A 20,608-nucleotide genomic window follows, 5' to 3' on the forward strand; every position below is an offset into this window, starting at 1 on the left:
AAATTATCTTCAATCTAGAATTCTCTTCTAAGCAAAGCTATCAATCAGATTTGAGCGTAGAATAAAGTCTTTTTCAGACATGCAAGTCTTTACAGATTTGTATCCATGCACCTTTTTCTTAGGAAACTATTATAGGACGTGCTTTATCGAAATGAGGGACTAAATCCAAGACAGAGGGAAACACGGCATGCTGGATCATGTTCCTGTCACTTGGTGAAGGCCTCAATGTAAAATGGAAGCCAGAATCTAATGGAAAAAACATGTGACCCTGGGTGGGAAAGCAGTAGTTTAAAATATTTCAAAAGCACAATTATAAGGTGGGAAATGAATGGAAAGATATCTGTGCAATGAAAGATACCATGAAAAAAGTTAACAGGCAGGTGACTGTCTGGGAAAGGATATTTGCAACATTTCTATCCATCAAAGAGTTATCAAAGGAAATCATACAAGAGAATGATGGGAATCCAATAGAAAAACAGGCCAAGGACAAGATCAGTCAATTACACAGAGACACCAAATGGCCAAGATGCAATAATAACAAGAGCTCAAAAACACATAGTAGTACTAGGACCAGGCGTCCTTCCAAAGGCTTCACCTGCATGAATCCTCACACCAGCTCAATGAAGGAGGAACAATGTCACTGTCTGCACTTTACTCAGCAGGAAACAGACACAAAGAAGCTGAAAGACTTGCCCAAGTTCACACAGCCAGAAGGGGTCTGTTTCAAGATTGGAGCCCACATACTCACACTTAAGAATCACACTTAGCTCAAGTCTCTAGTCAGAAATGCACATTAAAACAGCAAGGTGACATCACTTTATATCTTTCAGTTCAGGAAAAATTAGGAAGTGATTGACAGAGGTTAGACTGGTGCTACCACTGTGGAGAGCAATCTATTAGGATTTAGTGGCATAGAGGAGCCATCTGTCCTATGACTCAACAAGCCACCCCAGCATGTATCCCCTGGAGATTGCCTCCCACTGCTGCACAGAGACACAGAGGAAGATGCTCCTCACAGCATTGTCTGCTGTAGAGAATCATTGGAGGTGACTTGGAAATTAATTCATCAGTGGAGAAGAGAGGAGAAAAACAGGTTATGCTGGGTCATGAGTACACATCGAGTCATTATCTGTAATCAAATTTTTTATATATTTAAACATTTTCATAATAAAAAGAGCTTTTATGAAGTTGTGCAGGAAAAGAAAGGGAATCTGAGTGTGCTCCATAGCATGGCTATCAGCAGCACTCACACAGTCATGATAATGTAAACCCTGAATCGTGATCAGACCTAAATTGCAAATAACCTCATGGGAAGATGAAGGGAGAAAAAGGGGGCTTGTTGGGGTGATGAATAAATGAAAAGCAATAAGATATATTGAAGTATATGAGGAAGCTATTTGGTTTAAAATTGATTTGGGGGGCCAGCCCAGTGGCGTAGCGGTTAAGTTCGCATGGTCCACTTCGGTGGCCCAGGGTTCGTGGGTTTGCATCCCGGGTGCAGGCTATGCACCGCTTATCAAGCCATGCTGTGGCGGTGTCCCATATAAAGTAGAGGAATATGGGCACGGATGTTAGCCCAGAGCCAATCTTCCTCAGCAAAAAGAAGAGGATTGGCAACAGACATTAGCTCAGGGCTAATCTTCCTCAAAAAACTCATTTGGCCTGACCTGGTTTTTCCAGAAAGGCCTGACATGACATGGCCTATGGAGCATGCATTGTACATCTGCTTTAAACATTTACAATGTCCCAAAGCAGAGAATGATGCCCTTAAAGATACAGATGTTGCCTCCCTACATATCAGTATTTCTTTATAGATAAGCATTTCTTCCCAGACACTAAGGATTAATTACTAACCTACTGTGCTCATCTTGTGACCACTGATCTGCTGTGCTGGCAAAGCATCTTGTAACTGTGGTAGAAAGGATATTCCTGTCATATTTGATGCATGTTCCTTGTTCCAAGACAGTATACAACCACTGTGTACACCCCACATCTTAGAGTGCTTCCTTCCTTGGAGAGGGAAGCTCCCGGGATATAGTCCTCAAAACTGGCTTATATAGTAAACTCACCCCCATTTTGATTTATAGATTGATTACAGAATACTTGTGTCAACAGGGGAGAGGCAGAAAGCTAAATCTTCATCTTCCTTGGTGAGAAGTTGATAGATAACACCTTGAAATGAAGAGACCACATCAGCATGTTACGGAGATCTGGAGGGAGCTATCCACAGCGTCGGTTAAGAGAAGTGAAGGTGGCTGGGAAACGGCAATGGGGACATCCAGAAGATGGCTGGTTTGGGAAGCAAGCCTGAATAACTAATTGACTCTTTAAAATATGACCACTGCCACCACCAGAGGAGTCTACAGTGGTGGGGACACTATCTCCTAAATAATGACTTATGTTTGCAAAATTCCTCCAGCCCACTAAGTTTCAGACACAGCACAGAAGGGCTTATTTTGTTTTAAGGAACATATATTGTCTTGATAAGCACCACTAAATAGCTACAGAAGGACAGAGAGTTACACCAGCTGAAGGGAGGGAGTAGAAATTGGCTGACGTACCACCATCCTGACCCTTCCTTGGCCCTTTCTGCTCACCCTCCATACTCACCCGTCCCCATTAAAAGAAGGACTTTCCCACCCACTGAGGAAGATCACCATGCCAGAGAAAGCAGGAGGGCCCAGGGAGCAGACTGAGCCCATGCTCCTTCTTCTGCACTGCATAAGCTGCTCTCCTCAGTGGCTGATAAGAGGATAGTCCTGTGGGTGGGCCAGACTGGAGATCACTCTTGGGACGGGACAGACTCACAGGGACTGTAGTTCCACTAAGGACTCTGGTCCATCTCTGGCAGGAGGGAAACGGGCAGGTGTTTCCTCATTATGCAATGACTTTGAGCCTGGAGAAGGCAACCTGGTCCCTGGGTCATAGTTGCCCTTGTGACATCATGGTTATCTTCTCCTCCACCGCCCTTCCTGCCTCTGCCAGGCCATTGGAGCTGGGACCAGAAGAGGTGTTAACACCTGAACCACTGCCCCAAAACCATGGGCAGTAAATGCTGTGTAAGACTTAGTCAGACACCCCCTCCCTGGGGGTGGGGTGTTGCCCCATGGAGGAGGGAAGCACCAGAAGACTTCAAAGGACCCAGGGAAAGAATGGGGAGCTGGGGCTGTGGGGACTTTGCACAGAGGTTGATCCTCACTCATGCTTTCTCTGTACATTCTGATTGCAGAAGTCTGATCCAGATTATGATGCACTAGAGAGAGAGAGGCAGAAGGTAGGTGGGGCCCAGGAGCACGAGAGAACCGTAAATCATTGACTCTCTGACCCAGAGTCCTTGGAAATGGAGGATCCATCTCTGGTTCCACAGGAGTCAGTTCAGTGTTGCTTTTCTGTCTCCATAAATTCCCTCCCTATTCTGGGTGATCTGTGTTAAGTATGGAGAGAATAACAGAGAGACGAGGAGTCAGGATGCAAACAGGCCACATGGAAGTTAGGGCACAGAACAGTGGGAACTGGAAAGCTGGAGAAGGGGCAGCTTGGGCTAGAAGGATATAGGGGTGACTGAGAGGTAGTAGTGGAAGCCAAAAGAAGTGAGGTGAAGGGAAAACCCCAAGGGGCTGTGGCATGGCATGAGGCATCAGGAGGCAGCATCACAGGCTTTTGAGCTGAGATGCAAGCCGTAAATGCAGAGGTTCATCCTCATGAAGACCCTTTGGCTCCTCACACCCATGCCGGGTCTTCTGGATCAGAAAGTTCCACTGGTTCCACGAACCTGTGAAGACCAAAGGGCAAGCATACCCCATTTTATAGACAAGGACAGTGTGACTCAGAGGGTGAGCAGATGTGTACGTGGCCACAGACAGGAAAGAAGTAGAGGAAAAACCCCACCCAGGTCTCCTGGGTCCTGAGAACCATCAGGGAAAAGGCTGATTGTTAAGAGAGAAGATCAGAGCTTCTTTGTGGCAGACACCAGAGCTGTGGTTGAAGGTGACAAATTCACTTAGAGTTTTCTCCTTTGCTTGGTTAGTTGCTTCTTGCAAAACAACGCCAGAGAGCAAGAGTCAATGCAGCTGGGAAGATCCAGGCCTGGTGGCGTGGCACCCTGGTGCGTAGGACGCTGCTAGTAGCTGCCCTCAGGGCCTGGATGATTCAGATCTGGTGGAGAACTCTCACATGGAGATGTGTGCGTAAGAAGCAGCAGGCCCTGTTGAAGACCTATGTAATCCAGGAGCAGGCGGCGGTCAAGCTCCAGTCCTGGGTTCGCATGTGGCAGTGCCATCAACATTACTGCCAAATGTGCAATGCTGTCTGCATACTCCAGGCCCCAAAGAGCTGCTTCGACTTCCAGACCAATGATGTTTTACAGCCACAATACAAAGGCGCTTCCAACCAGCTAGAGTTCCACATTGAAATCCTATCAGTCTAAAAGCACTACAGGGTGGAGAACTGGCTCCACTGCCCCAATAAATATCTGACCAGGTCTTATGTGTCTCAGTGACTCCCACACCATGAGAACCCCCTAGGATTCAGGCCATGCCCCTCTTCTTCTACTTGGGGAAAGACTTCAATACAGGTACCTCCCTTTCACCCCTCAGTGCTATGGATCCTGTTCTGGACTGACAGAGGCCATATGCCACTGACTCTATCCAAATCAGAAACTGCCACCTGAGGCTGTCCTCATATAGGCAGAGCCAGGTGTCCCATTCCACAGCCCTAGCACCATTCTTGTCTCCTGAACTTGCAATTGGGAGGGGTTGGGCTTTGTATTCCTGAAGACTGTAGGCACCTACTCTTAGGAGAGTTGCGCCTGAGGCCATGCTCTGTCAGCTTGCCACTTGGGGCCAGCTGGGGCTTGCACCCATTTCCTTCCTATTTGGCAAGCCCCAGACAGAAGTCAGGCACTTGCCTGGCTCCCCTAGGAGGAGTGCAGCCCAGAGAAAGCACAGGAGGCTGGCCTTAGTGATGACTGGGCACAAGGTTTTGCAAGCTTCATGCTAACTAGGATGCTTTTTTCTTTGGGAAATAGCAGATATTATGATCTTAAGGAACCTCAGCCCTGCCTCTGTCCTCCCTCCTCAGGACTGGCTTCTCGAAGATGCTGAACACAGGGCTCCCACTGATATAACCTCCTCCCTATGAATGACACCATTCTTGGTGACTTCAACATTGACTGGATGATGCCCCGAAGCTCCTTGCCTCTCACTTCCAGTAATTTGACTTCCATCCTACCTTCGTCACCCACTCCTATGATCGCACTATAGACCATTGCTTCTCAAGCTGTCTGTGGGGGAGGACCATTTTTTTAAAATGTCCAATCTATCATAGAACAATTCTTTGGTAAAACAATAAAAATAAATTATGAGAAAAATAAATGGGAAAGGCATACGGAATAGAAGGCTTGTTTTTAATTATTAGATTGAACATACATAAAATTACTATTTCAATTTGCTATAGAAGTTTCTAAATGCTTACTCTCAACCTCTGTACTTATCTTGGTGATAGCGAATGCTCACCACACTTCAGGTGGCATTACCCCAGTCCTTGTCGTCATTCATAACTGACCACAGCAACAATATTAATTTCAATCATCCTGGTCTCTGACTTTTGCCTTCTATCCTTTAGGGCAGAGGTCAGAAAACTATGGCCTGCAGTTGAGTAGTCATGACAGAGACTGAATGGACATCAAGCCTAAGATACTACCCAGCCCTTTAAAGAAAAAGTTTGTCAACCCTTGTGTTAGAGCCACTGATTCTTATGCATCAAACCAAATGCTTCTTCAGTCCTAATTATGACCTCCCAGAGATTGACCTTACCAATGGTTTAATGCCCATTCATGCTATCATGTTCTCATCCCTTGTCCCCAGCAGAGATTCCATTCTCTGTTGAGCATTCTCTTAGAATTTTACCACCATTGGACCTCTCTCTCTCCACCTTTGGATGAACCCAACCCTTCACCTCTTTCATCCCACACCAAAAGAGCGGAACTTCCCTGAAAGAAAACAAATCACTGTATTTCATGGTTTTGGTTTATATTCAGGATCGGCTAGACAAACTTCTCCAAACAGTTTTCTGTGAGTTTGCTTTTTGACCTGAAGATTTCACATTCTTTCCTCTCTTTTCAAATGGGCAATTCTCCCTCTTTTCCGCTTGACCTCAAATGATGATGTCACCACACACTTAACTGAGGAAATGAAAGCAGACTGGACCCCCATCTTCCTACCATCTCATCCTTTGTCTCTGCATCATGTGCACCACACTTGTTGCCTTCCTTGAGTTGACATGAATTGTCTTTGGCCCATCTGAGGCCAGCCCCTGCATTTTGTTCATCTTGTGTTCTTCTTTTTCGTTTGCCCACTATCACTTCTTGCCTTCGCAACGACATCATCCTGTAATTTCATTTGCTTCTCTAAATCAGTTTCTATCTTTTCACCAAATCATTCCCATTGGCATACAAAGTGTCCCCATCATTAAAAAGTCCATCCTTGACTACCTCCTATTGCAGTTCTTTGCATCTCCTCATAGCTAAACATGTTATGACTGTCTCCCCTTCCACTCCTCCCATTCTCTCCTAAACTCACTCCAACTGAGCCTCCCTTCCCCCTAATTCACAGAAACTATACGCGTCAAGGGTATTGACTGAGAGAGACTGTTTGCAAAAATGACCAAAATTACTTCGCTTCTTGTATCCATGCTCTTTGCAATGTGACCTTGTAGCTCCATTGATCAAGAGGTGGAGGCTACTTAACCTCCTCTTGTACCTAGGCTTCCTTGTGACTTTCTTTGGCTGATAGTATACAGTGGAAGTGATACTGTGCCAGTTACAAGCCTAGGCTTTAAGAGATCTTGCACAGCCATCTGCCACCAGAACAAGGAGACTCTTGCTGTAGCATGAGAGACCACATGGGGCAGAGATGGGCCATCTTTGATGAGGCCATATTACACCACCAGCCCCCAGCTCACCGGCCAACTGACCACATATATTTGATTGGGCCTAGCTAAGAACAAAAGAATCACCCAGATGAGCCTAGCCTAAACTGTCACTCCACAAAACTGTGAGCTCAATAAATGGTTGTTCTTTTAAGTTTCTATGTTTTGGGCGGTTGGTTCAACAAATGATAACATCATCTAAAACCACCAACTAACTTGCGTAGTCCAATGGTCAATTCTCTGTCCTCTGCCCTCTCATTTCTCATCCTCTCTGCATCAGACTACAGGGTTGACCACTTTCTCCTACTTGAAACACTCTCCTTTTGGCTTTAGGGACACCACACTCTCCTATTTTTCCTCTTTCTTCACTGGCTGCTCTTAATCTTATCAATGGCTTCTCCATTGGTCAGCCTCTAACCTATGAGGTGCTCAATCCTGAAACTTCTTTTAGTATCTTTTTATGTTTACTCCCAGATAGTATCATCCAGTCACATGATCTTAAATATCTGCTGTATCTTGATGCCACTCAGCTCTACATCTCCATCCCTGATACCTCCTCAGAATTCTGTACTTCAAAGTGCAACTTCCCACTTGGTATCTTGCTTGGATGTCTAGTAGGTTTTTTAAACATAATGTGGCAGAAACAGGACTTCTCATTCCCCACGCCTCGTGCTTCTGTCCAAAACTTGCTTCTCCTTGTGCCTTGACCATTCACCCAATGTGTTTGATTCAAATTTTTCTCTGAATCCTCCCTTTTACTTAGCTCTACCCATTCCATCTGACATCAATCCATCAGCAAACAATGTTGGCTTCATCTCTGCAATATAGCAATATCTGCAATATAGCAGATAGTGAGGATTGGAGGAACTGGATCTCTCACACATTGCTGGTGGGAATGTAAAATGGGGTAGCTGCTATGGAAGACAGTTTGGTGATTTCTCAAAAAGTTAAATATAGAATTACCATATGACCCAGCAATTCTATTCCTAGGTACATATCCAAAAGAGTTGAAAACCTATGTTCAAACTGAAACTTGTACAAAGATTTCATAGTAGAATAATAGCCAAAAAAGTGGAAATAACCCAGATGGGTGAACAGCTAAACAAATTGTAGTACATCCATACCATGGTCTACTTCAGTAGCAAAAAGGAATGAAGTACTGATAGATGTAACAACTTGTATGGATCTCAAGGAAGAATAAAGACCTGAGAGCAATGGAACTATCTAGCTCCTAACTATGGGAAATTTAAGGGGTTGCAGACCTGAGGGGTTCAACCCATCTATTTCCAAGTCATGGGCTTTCAAAGTTGAGTAAGGGAGACCAGTCCACTCAAAGTTGCAGGCAGGGTAAGGTGGGTTTCCACAGTTGATTAGGGATGTGAGTCCTACATCTAGGGCATCTGCGCAAGCCAGCAGATTGAGTATGTGGTAGACTTGTCACAGAGTTGCACAGAGAAAAACCTACCCATACCTTTCCTCTCTAGACTCTGATTACAAAAGGATGACCAGTTAGATAAAATCATAAAGAAAGATTTTGATGAAACCAAACTGGTGAAAAAGAAAGTAAAGGAGAAAAAGATAGAGAAAGAGGAGCCTCCACCCCACCCTCTCCATCAAAGAAAGGTAGGTTGATGGAGGCCCTCAAAGTTGAGAGAGACCCCAACCTGCAACATCTGTGGCCCAAGTCACCCAGGAATGATGGGTTGTCTTCTCTGTGGCCCATAGCATGGGATGATCATGGAATTTGTCATCCAAACCAGGAAACATTTGTAAGTGAAAGATAGTGCTATGAATGATTACTCAGGAACAATAATCATAAACTGAGAATGTCTCAGGCCAACCAGAGTGCATGGCTGCCCTACCCAGAGCTGGGATGATGGGGATTGACTCATCCCTGGCTCTCCTCTTCTCCTAGTCTCTTCTTGGTCTGAGAAATGTGGGTGACTGAGACATGGTTGTAGGGAAGAGAAACCTGACAAGTGAGAGTCAGACCATGCAAAGTTGGGGAGTGGGGTGGTGAGGGCTGTGTTTGGGGAACACGTTGCCAAGTACAGGGAACCCACGTCTAGAATTGTATGGGAGCGTGTGTGCAGGATGCGTGCCTGTATGTGTGCTAATTGAAGTTTAAGGTGTGAGAACGAAAAGAAGTGAAAGTGAGAAATAAATGAGAAAGACTCTAAACTGTGTGGAGCAGGGAAACTTCTAATACTGTGACTCGACAGAAGGAGACAGCAGGTTGTGGACTAGAGCTGAAGTCAGGCATGAAAGGCAAGCAAAGGATGCCACTTCTCTAGCCTGTGGGTGGGATTTGAAGGGAAAGGATATGTATCCCAGGTAGGTGGTCAGGCACAGGTGGAACATGACAACCCTGTGACACTTAGATCATGGTGTTCTTGTTCTGGTTGACTGGCCAACTAGGTCCACCTAACCGGGTGATAGCTAGGGCAGGTGTGCCTCATGTTGCAGATGAGGAGCCTGAGACTCAGAGAGCAACATGATCCATGTCCATTAAGAAGAGAGTGGCAGAGACAGGACACTTATCTTGTCTTCCGGCTCCAGCCAATGTCCCTGCCCAGTGCTCCTGAACTTCTGAAGAAGGGGCGGTGGTTGATAATAGATCAGCACCTCTACCAGGCACACCCTGGGGCTGAGATGGGTGGGGAATGTTTCCTGAGCGTCCCTTTGTTTCCCTAGAAACCCCGCCCCCCGAAGATAAAGAAGCCAATCGCCAATGAGCTGATAGCCATAAAGGTCCAGGCCTGGTGGCGGGGCATCCTGGTGAGACGGACGCTGCTGCACGCCGCACTCAGAGCTTCCATCATTCCGCGGTGGTGGAAGCTGACACTGGCAAAACTGCTGGAGAAGAGGCGGCGGGCGGCCCTAGTGTACCACGCGCTGCAAGAATGGGCAGTGGTCAAGCTGCAGTCCTGGGTCTGCATGTGGCGCATCCACCTTCGTTACTGCTGTTTGCTCCATGCTGTCCTCATCATCCAGGTTTACTGGCGCTGCCATAGTTGCCATACTCGTGGCTTTTTCCGTGGCAGCTATGAACTCACAGCAAGCCAGCTGGGACTTGAGCTTGAGATCTTTCTAGGATCACAGATTTGTCGTATTACAGACTGCATCCCCTTCCCAATAAAGAACTGATCAGGTCTGCTCCAACTCTGTGTCAGCATGATCTCTGTCAGACAAGCTGCAGGCGGTCCTTGTCTCAGTGAAGGGTCAGGGAAAATGATGGCAGATACTGGGCATCTCACAGGTCAGCTCTGAGGAAGCGGCAGGGGTTGTCTGGGGTCCCATGTGGAGAAGGATCCTGAGAGCCCTATGCCGGATGAGCAGGACCTGTGATTGATTAGCAATGTCTGCTCTGGGCAGGAAAATGGGGGTTGCAGGGCAGCCAAGTCAGCCGGCTCCAGGGAGACGCCTTCACAGTGTGGTCTATGTAAACGGTGTCCCCTGTAGTTGTGCAACATGGAGGCCTGTGTCACCTGATGCTCTTTTTTTTTTTTATTGATGTTTTAATGTTTTTTAACATTGTGAAATTTTGGGTTGTGCATTTTTGTTTGTCCATCACCATATATATAACTCCCTTCACCCCTTGTGCCCACCCCCGAACCCCACTGCCCCTGGTAACCACAGTACAGTTTTCTCTGTCCATGTGTTGGTTTATATTCCACATATGAGTGAGATCATACAGTGTTTGTCTTTCTCTTTCTGGCTTATTTCACTTAACATAATACGTTCCAGGCCCATCCATGTTGTTGCAAATGGGACGATTTTGTCTTTTTTAATGGCTGAGTAGTATTCCATTGTATATATATACCACATTTTCTTAATCCAGTTGTCAGTCGAGGGACACTTAGGTTGCTTCCACTTCTTGGCTATGGTGAATAATGCTGCAATGAACATAGGGGTGCATAAGCCTCTTTGGATTGTTGATTTCAGGTTCGTTGGATAGATTACCAGTAACGGGGTGGCTGGGTCATAGGGCATCTCTATTTTTAAGTCTTTGAGGAATCTTCATACTGTTTTCCATAGAGGCTGCACCAGTTTGCATTCCCACCAGCTGTGTATGAGGGTTCCTGTTTTTCCACATCCTCTCCAACACTTGTTGTTTTTTGTCTTGGTGATTATAGCCATTCTAACGGGCGTGAGGTGGTATCTTAGTGTTGTTTTGATTTGCATTTCCCTGATGATTAGTGATGTTGAACATCTTTTCATGTGCCTATTGGCCATCTGTATATCTTCTTTGGAGAAGTGTCTGTTCATTTCCTCTGCCCATTTTTTGATCGGGTTGTTTGTTTTTTTGTTGTTCAGTTGTGTGAGTTCTTTATATATTATGGAGATCAACCCCTTGTCAGATGTATGTTTTGCAAATATTCTCTCCCAGCTGGTGTGTTGTCTGTTCATCTTGATTCTGGTTTCGTTTGTCTTATAGAAGCTCTTTAATCTGATAAAGTCCCACTTGTTTATTTTTTTCTTTAGTTTCCCTAGTCTGGGTAGGCATGTCATCCGAAAAGATTCCTTTATGACCAATGTCAAATAGTGTGTTGCCTATATTTTCTTCTATGAGTTTTATAGTTTCAGGTCTCACCTTCAGGTCTTTGATCCATTTTGAGTTAATTTTTGTAAATGGTGATAGCAGATGGTCCACTTTCATTCTTTTGCATGTGGCTGTCCAGCTTTCCCAACACCATTTATTGAAGAGACTTTCCTTTCTCCATTGTATGTTCTTAGCACCTTTGTCGAAAATTAGCTGTCCGTATATGTGGTGTTTTATTTCTGGGCTTTCAATTCTGTTCCATTGATCTGTGTGTCTGTTTTTGTACCAGTACCATGCTGTTTTGATTACTATTGCTTTGTAGTATCACCTGATGCTCTTAATCCTTTAGTGTCTTCCCATTTAATTAGAACAATTCCAAAAGTCCCCCCTGTGGTCTACATAAGTCTGAATGGTCTGTCTCTGGCCACCTCATCCTCCCAGTCCTCCCTGACTGCTCTGCTGTTATCAAACATCCCCAGCACACTCCCATCTCAGTGCTTTGCACTTGCTGCCTCCTCTCCTTGGATTGTCTTCTTGCAGATGGAGCTCTCACTCCATTCAGATTTGTCTCTGCTCCGTGCTCCCTCCTCAGGGAGGCCTTCCTTGACCATCTTATTGAAACAGCTTTCCCTCCCCGCTACTCTATGCTCTAGCTCCTGACTCTGCTTTGCTGTTTTCAAAGTCCTCATCACTGCCAGGTTATCTTACCTCAATTTCTATTTTCTGTTCCCCCTACTGGAGGGTGAGCTCCAGGAGAGCAGGGACTCTGGGTTCAGTGCTGTGTTCCCAGGACCTAGAACAGTAGGTTCCCTCTCTTTCTTTCAGTATGTTATTGTACATGTCTTCTATTTTCTGTGTATTATGACGTTTTGACATCTTAAAAACAAAAATCCCTTTCTGGCTTGGGAGAGGCTGCCCCTCCCAGGGCTAACCAATTCTTACTCTTAGTCCTGAATCAAAGGACTCAGCCTGGAGAGCATGCCTTTGACTTGCAAACTAACCAGTCCAGAGCCATACCTCCTCTCTCTGGCCTGTACCTCTCAGGAGGCAATATTCCTCTGCCTTAATCATCCCAGGGTCAGGTGCCAGGCATCTGGGGACCACCCCTATAGACAGAGCCCACCGAAATTGTTCAAACTAGCCAATCCTATACTGTTCACCCTGCCCTGCCTCACCTTTCCCACTCCAATAAAGGCCATGGCAAAAGCTCATTTCTCACTCTTGTCTTCTGCCACCTGAACAAAACCTGATGCTTCCCCTATGACATGCGGTGACCTCCTCTCTAGGAGCTGTGAGTATAACAGACTTCGTTTCTTGCGCCTCTCCTATTCTCTTGTGGCCGCACCTGACTGACCATCACATAAAAGAACACAAAACATATATATACTAAGTGAAATTCACATAACCATGTTTAGATTAACCACACGCTAGTAACATTTGACATAAGATTGTTAACATAAGATTAACAATTCAGTGGCATTCAGTACGTTCACAGTGTTAAGCAACCACTATCATCTATATCAAGTTCTAAAACATTTTTATCATCCTAAAAGAAAACCACATGCCCATTATCCAATCATTCCCCAGTAACCACTCCTCCAGCCACTGGAAACCAGCAATCTGCATTCTATCTCCATGGATTTACACATCAATGAAATCGTACAATAATTTGTGTCTGGTTTCTTTCACTTAACATGATGTTTTCAATGTTCATCCATATCGTAGCATGGATCAGTACTTCACAGCTCTTTATTCTTGAATGATATACCCTTGAATGGAAGTGCCACCTTTTGTTTAACCACTCATCTGTTGATGGGCATTTTGTTTCCTTGCGGTAACATTGGTTTATAACATTATATAAATTTCAGGTGTACACCATTATATTTCGATTTCTGTGTAGATTACATCATCTCCACCGCCCAAAGACTAATTACAATACGTCACCACACACGTGTGCCTAATCATCCCTTTCACCCTCCTCCCTCCTCCTTTCCCCTCTGGTAACCACCAATCCAATCTCTGACTCTATGTGATTGTTTGTTGTTGTTTTTATCTCCTACTTATGGGTGAGATTACGTGGTATTTGACTTTCTCCCTCTGACTTATTTTCCTTAGCGTAATACCCTCAAGGTCCATCCATGTTGTCACAAATCGTCAGATTTCATGGGTTCTTATGGCTGAGTAGTATTCCACTGTGTATATATACCATATCTTTATCCATTCATCCCTTGAAGGACACCTACGTTGCTTCCAAGTCTTGGATATTGTGAATCATGCTGCAATGAAGACAGGAGTGCATATATTATTATGCATTCATGTTTTCACGTTCTTCGGATGAATATCCAGCAGTGGAATAGCTGGATCGTGTGGTAGTTCCATTCTTAATTTTTTGAGGAATCTCCATACTGTTTTCCATAGTGGCTGCACCAGTTTGCACTCCCACCAGCAGTGTATGAGAGTTCCCTTCTCTCCACATCCTCTCCAACATTTGTTGTTTCCTCTCTTGTTGATTATAGCCATTCTGATGGGAGTGAGGTGATATCCCATTGTAGTTTCGATTTGCATTTCCCTGGTAGTTAATGATGTTGAACATCTTTTCATGTGCCTGTTGGTCAGCTGTATATCTTCTTTGGAGAAATGTCTGCTCGGGTCCTTTGCCTATTTTTTAATTGGGTGGTCAGTTTTTTTGTTGTTGAGATGTATGACTTCTTTATATACTTTGGATATGAACCCCTTATCATATCTTCTCCCAATTGCGAGACTGTCTTTTCGTTTTGTTGATGGTTTCCTTTGCTGTGTAGAAGCTTTTTAGTTTGATGGAGTCCCATTCGCTTATTTTTTCTATTGTTTCCCTTGCCCGGTCAGACATGGTACTTGAAAATATGTTGCTAAGACCAGCGTTGAAGAGCATACTGCCTATGTTTTCTTCTAGAAGTTTCATGGTTTCAGGTCTTACAGTCAAGTCTTTAATCCATTGGGAGTTAATTTTTGTGTGTGGTGTAAGATAATGGTCTACGTACATTTTTTTGCTTGTGGCTGACCAGTTTTCCAAACAGCATTTACTGAAGAGACTTTCCTTTCTCTATTGTATGTTCTTGGCTCCCTTGTCAAAAATTAGCTGTCCATAGATGTGTGGGTTTACTTCTGAGCTCTCGATTCTGTTCCATTGATCTCTGTGTCTGTTTTTGTGCCAGTACCATACTGTTTTGGTTACTATAGCTTTGTAGCATATTTTCAAATCAGAGGGTGTGATACCTCCAGCTTTGTTCTCTTTTCTCAGGATTCCTTTAGCTATTCTGGGTCTTTTGTTATTCCATATAAATTTTAGGATTCTTTGTTGTATTTCTGTGAAAAATGTTGTTGGAACTTTGATAGGGATTGCATTGAATCTACAGATTATTTAGGAAGTATGGACATTTTAACTATGTTAATTCTTCCAATCCAAGGGCATGGAATATCTTTCCATTTTTTTTTTTTCTTTTTTGAGGAAGATCAACCCTGAGCTTCTGGACACTTCTGGAACACTCCATTTTCAGCCCCTTTCCCTTCTCAAGAGAATGGAGGGTGGGGCTGAAAATCCAAGCTTCTAATATGGCTTTGTCTTTCTGGTAGCCAGTCCTCGTCCAAGATCCACCCAAGAGCCCACCCAGAGTCACTTCACTATAACAAAAGACACTCCAGAAAATTATGAGGATTTCAGGAGCCCTGTGTCAGGATCTGGGATCAAAGACCAAATGTTAGGACAAAAGATGCTCCTAGTGCTTTTATCATGTAGGAAATTACAAGAGTTTCAGGAGCTCTGTGCCAGGAACTGGGGGCAGAGACTAACATATATTATTTGTTATCTCACAAATCTGGATTATCTTGGTGTAAGAAATAAGTAAGGAAATAAACATGAAGGGGACATGTCAAAAGGACACAGAAGCCAGCCTGAGGAGCTCCCAGTGGTCAAATCTAGGGAAAATTGAGCACTAAAATTACTACGATAGTAGCAAATTAAAACCTATTAAATTAAATAAGAACCCATCAGTCCATACTGATACAAATTAAGAAATGAAAAATTAATGTAGAGACGAGAAATCTCTTCCTCACGGTAGAAAGCTAACTAACAATTATAGGGAAATGATGATATTAGAAAGTCACTGCTTGGAAACCATCATAGTAATAAATAACTCAGGCAAGAAACGTTAAGAAATGCTAATGTAGTGGGTGAAATGCGTTGAGGGATGGGATTTTGCATGGTCTCAAAGCATCTCCTTATAAAAATATTTATTAATTACAAAGAGAAAATATACTTTACAGTAATGTGGAAGACAAAACATTGATCAATTGATAAAGTTAATATCATTACTAATGGAGTAAATAGACAGTATGTGCCACCTAATAGTTTGTAATGAAAAGGACACAGCATCTGTTATCTTCCACCCAAAAACATATAAGGAGAGTCTAATCATGAGAAAACATCAGACAAACCCAAATTGAGAGACATTATACAAAATGGTTGACCTCTAAACCTCAAAAATATCAAGAGCATAAAAATAAAGAAAAGACTAGGCATTGTTCAAGATTAGAAGACTCCAAATAGACATGATAACTGCAAGTAGTATGTGATCCTTGATTGAATTCTTAGCTATAAAGGATGTTACTGGGACAGTGGGTGAAAGGCACATCTCTGGGGGAAGGTGATGCAAGAGTCCTTTCAGTATATCTCTAAGTTTGAAATTATTTCCAAATAAACTATTTTTGAAACTTGGAAGATTATGGTGAGGATCTACAGCCCCTAGAACGGTACTTGGCTCAGTGTAGGTGCCAATCTACGGAGGGTTGAAAGAATTTCCTATAAAAGACCTTTACAATGTGGAGGTCGAAAGAAAAAGTACTAAAATTGCTTATTTCCATGATAAGAAGGTAATGGATACACACACACACACACAAAAGAGATTAGATATGATATCAAAAACATAAAACTTGAGGGGAGGGGAGTAAAAGAGTAGAGCTTTTAGAAAGAGGTCAAACTAAAGAGACCATCAACTTAATATAGAGTGCTATATATGTAGGTTACTATATATGAACTTCATGGTAATCACAAACCAGAAACCTATAATAAATACAAAAAAAACTAAGAGATAGGAACCCAAACAAAATAGTAAAGAAAGCCATCAAACCACAAGAGAAGAGAGCAAGAGAAGAAAGGAACAGAGAAGAACTACTAAAACACCCAGATAAAAAGGAACAAAGTGGCGATAAGTACATACTTATCAGTAGCTATTTTAAATGTCAATGGACTAAACGCTCCAATCAAAAGGCATAGGGTGGCTGATTGGATAAAAAACAAAAAAGAGCCATATATATGCTGCATACAAGAGACACACTTCAGACCTAAAGATATTCACTAACTGAAAGTGAAGGGATAGAAAAAGATACTCCATGCAAATGGCAATGAAAAGAAAGCTTGGGTAGCAATACTTATATCAGATAAAATAGACTTTAAAACAAACACTGTACCAAGAGACAAGAAAGGGCATAACATAATGACAAAGGGAATAATCCAACAAGAAGTCATAACACTTGTAAATATCTATGCATCCAACAGAGGAGAACATAAATATATAAATCAATTATTAACAGACATAAAAGGAGAAATAGACAGTAACACAATAATAGTAGGGGACTTGAACACTCCACTTTCACCAATGGATAGATCCTCCAAACAGAAGATCAGTAAGGAAATATTGGCCTTAAATGACAGCTAAGAACAGATGGGCTTAGTAGATATATACAGAACAGTCCATCCAAAAACAGAAGAATACACATTCTTTTCAAATGCACGTGGAACACTCTCCAGGAGTGATCACATATTAGGCCACAAAACAAATCTCAATAAATTTAAGAAGATTGGAATAATACCAAGCATCTTTTCTGACCACAACGGTGTGAAACTAATAATCAACTACAGGAAGAAAATCAGAAAAGCCACAAATACGTGGATATTAAACAAAATGCTACTGAACACCGATTGGGTCAAAGAAGAAATCAAAGGAGAAATCAAAAAATACCTGGAGACAAATGAAAATGAAAATACGACATACAAAATTTATGGGGTACAGCAAAAGCAGTTCTAAGAGGGAAGTTTATAGCAACACAGGCCTACCTCAACAAACAAGAAAACTCTCAAATAAACAACCGAACAGTACACTTAAAGGAACTGGAAAAAGAAGAACAAACGAAACCCAAAATCAGTAGAAGAAAGGAAATAATAAAAATCAGAGGAGAAATAAGTGACTTACAGACTAAAAAAACAATAGAAACAATCAATGAAACCAAGAGCTTGTTCTTTGAAAAGATCAACAAAATTGACATACCTTTAGCTAGACTCACCAAGAAAAGAAGAGAGAAGGCTCAAACAAATCAAATCAGAAATGAAAGAGGAGAAATTACAATAGACACCTCAGAAATAAAAAAGATTATAAGAGAGTACTATGGAAAGCTATATGCCAACACATTGGCTAATCTAGAAGAAATGGACAAATTCCTAGAACCATACAACCTTCCAAAACTGAAGCAAGAAGAAATAGAGAATTTGAATAACCAATCACCAGTAAGGAGATCAAAACAGTAAGCAAAAACCTCCGAAAAATAAAAGTCCAGTACCAGATGGCTTCCCTGGTGGATTCTATCAAACATTCAAAGAAAACTTATTACCTATCCTTCTCAAACTCTTCCAAAAAATTGAAGAGGAGGGGAAGCTTCCTAACTCATTCTACGAAGCCAACGTTACCCTGATAATGAAGCCAAACGAGGACAGAAAAAAAGAAAATTACAGACCAATATCACTGATGAACATCAATGCAAAAATCCTCAACAAAATACTAGCAAATAGAACACAACAATATGTTAAAAAGATCATACACCATGGTCAAGTGGGATTTATTCCAGGGATGCAGGGATGGTTCAACATCGGCAAATCAATCAATGTGATACACCACATTAACAAATGGAGGAAAAAATCACACAATCATCTCAAGAGATGCAGAGAAAGCATTTGACAAGATACTGCATCCATTTATGATAAAATCTCTGAATAAAATGGGAATAGAAGGAAAGTACCAATAAAGGCCATATATGACCAACCCACAGCTAATATCATTCTCAATGGTGAAAAACTGAAAACTATCCTTCTACGAACAGGAATCAGACAAGGATACCCAATTTCACCACTGTTATTTAATGTAGTATTGGAAATCCTAGCCAGAGCAATCAGACAAGGAAAAGAAATAAAAGAGATCCAAATTGGAAAGAAAGAAGTGAAACTGTCACTATTTGCAGATGACATGATTTTATATATAGAAAACTCTAAAGAATCCACCAAAAAACTTTTAGAAATAATAAACCAATACGGTAAAGTTGCAGGATACAAAATCAACATACAAAACTCAGTTGCATTTCTATACACTAACAACGAAGTAGCAGAAAGAGAAATTAAGAATACAACCCCATTTACAATTGCAACAAAGAGAATAAAACAGATAGGAATAAACATAACCAAATAGGTGAAAGATCTGTACACCAAAAACTATAAAACATTATTGAAAGAAACTGAAGAGGACACAAAGAAATGGAAAGATATTCTGTGCCCTTGGATTGGAAGAATTAACATAGTTAAAATGTCCATACTTCCTAAACAATCTATAGATTCAATGCAATCGCTATCAAAGTTCCAACAACATTTTTCACGGAAATAGAACAAAGAATCCTAAAATTTAAATGGAATAACAAACGACTCTGGATAGCTGAAGGAATCCTGAGAAAAGAGAACAAAGCTGGAGGTATCACACCCTTTGATTTCAAAATATACTACATGGGGCCGGCCCAGTGGCACAAGCAGTGGGTGTGTGCGTTCCGCCACAGCGGCCCAGGGTTCACCAGTTTGGATCCTGGGCACCCACCGACGCACCACTTGTCAAGACATGCTGTGGCGGCGTCCCATATAAAGTGGAGGAAGATGGGCATGGACGTTAGCCCACAGCCAGTCTTCCTTAGCAAAAAGTGGAGGATTGGCAGATGTTAGCTCAGGGCTGATCTTCCTCACAAAGGAAATATATATATACATATATACTACAAAGCTATAGTAACCAAAACAGTGTGATACTGGCACAAAAACAGACACAGAGATCAATGGTACAGAGTTGAGAGCCCAGAAGTAAACCCACACATCTATGGACAGCTAATTTTTGACAAGGGAGCCAAGAACATACAATAGAGAAAGGAAAGTATCTTCAATAAATGCTGTTTGGAAAACTGGTCAGCCACAAGCAAAAAAACTAACGTAGACCATTATCTTATACCACACACAAAAATTAACTCCAAATGGATTAAAGACTTGAATGTAAGACCTGAAACCATGAAACTTCTAGAAGAAAACATAGGCGGTATGCTCTTCGACATTGGTCTTGACCGGGCAAGGGAAACAATAGAAAAAATAAACAAATGGGACTACATCGAACTAAAAACCTTCTACACAGCAAAGGAAACCATCAACAAAACGAAAAGACAACCTAACAATTGGGAGAAGATATTTGCAAACCATACATCTGATAAGGGCTTAATCTCCAAAATATATAAAGAACTCATGCATCTCAACAACAAAAAAACTAACAACTCAATTAAAAAATGGGCAAAAGACCCGAACAGACATTTCTCCAAAGAAGATATACAGATGGCCAACAGACACATGAAAAGATGTTCAAAATCACTAACTATCAGCGAAATGCAAATCAAAGCTACAAAGAGATATCAGCTCACTCCCATCAGAATGGCTATAATTAACAAGAGAGGAAACAACAAGTGTTGGAGAGGATGTGGAGAGAAGGGAACTCTCATACACTGCTGGTGGGAGTGTAAACTGGTGCAGCCACTATGGAAAACAGTATGGAGATTCCTCAAAAAATCAAGGATAGAACTACCATATGATCCAGCTATTCCACTGTTGGGTATTTATCCAAAGAACTTGAAAACACCAATTTGTAAAGGTACATGCACCTCTGTGTTCATTGCAGCGTTATTCACAATAGCCAAGACTTGGAAGCAACCTAAGTGCCCATCAAGGGACGAATGGATAAAGAAGATGTGGTATATATA

At 42.4% G+C, this 20,608-nt stretch overlaps 3 protein-coding genes across 3 annotated transcripts in view; all 3 read left to right on the forward strand.

The window, feature by feature from the left end:
• The window catches only part of GRM2 (glutamate metabotropic receptor 2), a 156,813-nt gene extending 136,205 nt beyond the window's left edge, over positions 1–20,608 (forward strand). The window contains exon 6 of the mRNA XM_058559817.1: positions 20,428–20,608. The gene's annotated coding sequence lies outside the window, so the exon portion shown is untranslated. The remainder of the gene's footprint in view (positions 1–20,427) is intronic.
• IQCF3 (IQ motif containing F3) lies at positions 3,042–4,426 on the forward strand. Its single transcript, XM_058559937.1, has 3 exons — positions 3,042–3,059; positions 3,230–3,274; positions 4,028–4,426. Exons 1-3 carry the CDS (start codon positions 3,042–3,044, stop codon positions 4,424–4,426), a joined length of 462 nt encoding a protein of 153 aa, XP_058415920.1.
• On the forward strand, positions 7,844–10,074 carry LOC131421098 (IQ domain-containing protein F5-like). Its single transcript, XM_058567709.1, has 3 exons — positions 7,844–7,858; positions 8,428–8,550; positions 9,622–10,074. The coding sequence occupies exons 1-3, from the start codon at positions 7,844–7,846 to the stop codon at positions 10,072–10,074; spliced, it is 591 nt and encodes a 196-aa protein (XP_058423692.1).

This window comes from Diceros bicornis, chromosome 2, assembly GCF_020826845.1.
Source record: "Diceros bicornis minor isolate mBicDic1 chromosome 2, mDicBic1.mat.cur, whole genome shotgun sequence".
NCBI classification, from domain to species: domain Eukaryota; kingdom Metazoa; phylum Chordata; class Mammalia; order Perissodactyla; family Rhinocerotidae; genus Diceros; species Diceros bicornis.

What these genes read in the sequence shown, in the direction of transcription:
- IQCF3 (XM_058559937.1), top strand. An exon ending in TAGAGAGAGAGAGGCAGAAG is followed by an intron (nt 3,275 to 4,027) that starts GTAGGTGGGGCC and finishes TTGCTTGGTTAG; the next exon opens with TTGCTTCTTGCAAAACAACG.
- LOC131421098 (XM_058567709.1), top strand. An exon ending in ACCCTCTCCATCAAAGAAAG is followed by an intron (nt 8,551 to 9,621) that starts GTAGGTTGATGG and finishes TTGTTTCCCTAG; the next exon opens with AAACCCCGCCCCCCGAAGAT.